At 66.8% G+C, this 2,000-nt stretch overlaps 1 protein-coding gene across 1 annotated transcript; it reads left to right on the forward strand.

The window, feature by feature from the left end:
* The first annotated feature begins 1,059 nt into the window (after positions 1–1,059).
* On the forward strand, positions 1,060–2,000 carry BHLHA9 (basic helix-loop-helix family member a9). The gene has a single exon (XM_036408400.2). It carries the CDS (start codon positions 1,243–1,245, stop codon positions 1,846–1,848), a length of 606 nt encoding a protein of 201 aa, XP_036264293.1. The 5' UTR covers positions 1,060–1,242; the 3' UTR covers positions 1,849–2,000.

The following is a 2,000-nucleotide window of genomic DNA, read 5'->3' on the forward strand; positions in this document are numbered from 1 at the left end:
CTGGGGGGTCGCCTCAGCCTGCCTGTGGTGTCCCCAGGGCGCCCACGGCCAGGGGCAAGCAAGGCGGACAATAACACTAATAATCACACAAATCAATACATGTATTTGTTTCCTGTGCCCAGACTTTTCCTCCGTTGAGTAATTCACAGTTTGACATAAGGGGGTTAATGGTATATCCGCAGATGGAGGGGAACCCCGTGCCCATCCCAGCTGACTCCACAGCTGGCCGTGGCATTTGGCGGCATTCGGTCATGGCTGGGGATGAGACTTACCGTGGGGCTCCACATACCTCTCTGGGGCTGCCTGGAATCCCACTGGGGGCCGTATCTAGGATTGAGCGCTTCTCTTTTTCTGAGATCCTGTTTAAAATCCAATCCCCGGGGGGGGGGGGGGGCAGGTGGGTTCACCGAGTCCATAGCTCAGTGCTGGGCCATGAGACGAGGCTGCCCAAAAGATGCCCCGGGTGGGTGAGTGCCACAGGGGATGAGAGGGGCCCAGGACAGTCTCCTCCATCCTCCCTGCTGGTGACTCAGCCTGGCTCTGCCTGCAGAAGGGAGAGCTAGGGAGGAGTGGTGGGGGTGGGGGAGTGGTAAGGCCTAATCAAAACCCAAACCCAGAATCCCACAGCCTGGCTGCCAGCTGGAAAAAGCCAGGAATTCCGGGCGCATCCTACCTGCAGGGCCGCTGTATCAGATTCCCCCTCCCGTACTGTTCCATCTGGGACAGTCCTGCTTCCCCCACATCCACTCTGTGGTTGCCCACAGGACTTGATAAGAACTTTAAAGGTTTTTGAAACACATTTAAGTACCCTACCTGCTCTCCTGCCCAGAGGCCAAATTTGGCATTCTATGGGGTGGGAGAGGGTGGGTGGAGGAAGAAATGGAGCCCTGCTACCCCAGAAGGCCCTGGACAGAGGCAGGGGAAGTCCTCTCTGGCGGCTGCAGCACTGTCCCAGGCGGGCGGGCGGGCGGCTGGTCCCCTCATACAAGCATCTGCATGCTTCCTTCCTTGCTTGCTTCCTTCCTCTCGGCCCCTCCCTCACCAGCCTACCTGGAGGCAGGTAATAAAGCAGAAGGAGGGAGAAGGATGGATGGGGAGGGCGGAGAGCCACGTGGTGCCATAAAGCCCAGCTAACGAGCCCCCGTCCTGGGAGTGTCCAGCCTGCGGGAGGGGAGCCAAGGCTCGGAGGGGGACCGCCAGCCTTGGGAGCCGGAGCCGGAGCAGCTGGGCCTGGAGGAGGCCATGCACCGAGGCGCGCCAGGACCAGGCCTCCGGGGCCTCCAGGGGGCCGAGGGCTCCGTCAAGGACTCGGGGGGCTCTGGCCCGGAGGCCGGGAAGGATTTTGGGGTGCTGAGGGAGAACGGCGCCCCCCGCGGCCTGGGCGAGGCGGAGGAGGTGGCCGGCGGCAAGAAGCGCGCGCGGCCGGTGCGGTCCAAGGCGCGGCGCGTGGCGGCCAACGTGCGGGAGCGCAGGCGCATCCTGGACTACAACGAGGCCTTCAACGCGCTGCGCCGGGCCCTGCGGCACGACCCGGGCGGCAAGCGGCTCTCCAAGATCGCCACGCTGCGCCGCGCCATCCACCGCATCGCCGCGCTCTCCCTGGTGCTGCGCGCCGGCCCCGCGCCCCGCGGGCCCTGCGGGCACCCCGAGTGCCGCCGCCAGGCCGCGCCCCCGGCCCCGGGCTCCGGCCCGCAGCCCGCCCCGCGCTGCGCCTCCTGCTCCCCGCACCCGCCCCCGGGGCGGCCGGGGCCCGGGGCGCAGGGCTTGGCGCAGGCTTCCTCCGCGGGGAGCTGGCGCTGGTGCCCCCGGGCGCCCTTGGCTTGGCCGCTGGGCCACCAGCACCCCTGACCGACCTGCCCGCGCGGCACAGGGGCCGGTGCAGGGAGGAGCCAAAGCCGGGAGGACTGCGAAAGAGAAGACGGCAGAAAACAAAACCCAAACCCGGGGAGACCGCGCCGAGGCCCCAGGGGAGAGGAGGCTTGGCCCGCGGGGAGGAACCG

The sequence above is a fragment of the Pipistrellus kuhlii genome, unplaced genomic scaffold (genome assembly GCF_014108245.1).
Source record: "Pipistrellus kuhlii isolate mPipKuh1 unplaced genomic scaffold, mPipKuh1.p scaffold_m20_p_39, whole genome shotgun sequence".
Taxonomy (NCBI): Eukaryota; Metazoa; Chordata; class Mammalia; order Chiroptera; family Vespertilionidae; genus Pipistrellus; species Pipistrellus kuhlii.

Bases quoted from the DNA above. Each gene is read 5' to 3' on its own strand.
- BHLHA9 (XM_036408400.2), top strand. From the start codon at position 1,243: ATGCACCGAGGCGCGCCAGGACCAGGCCTCCGGGGCCTCCAGGGGGCC.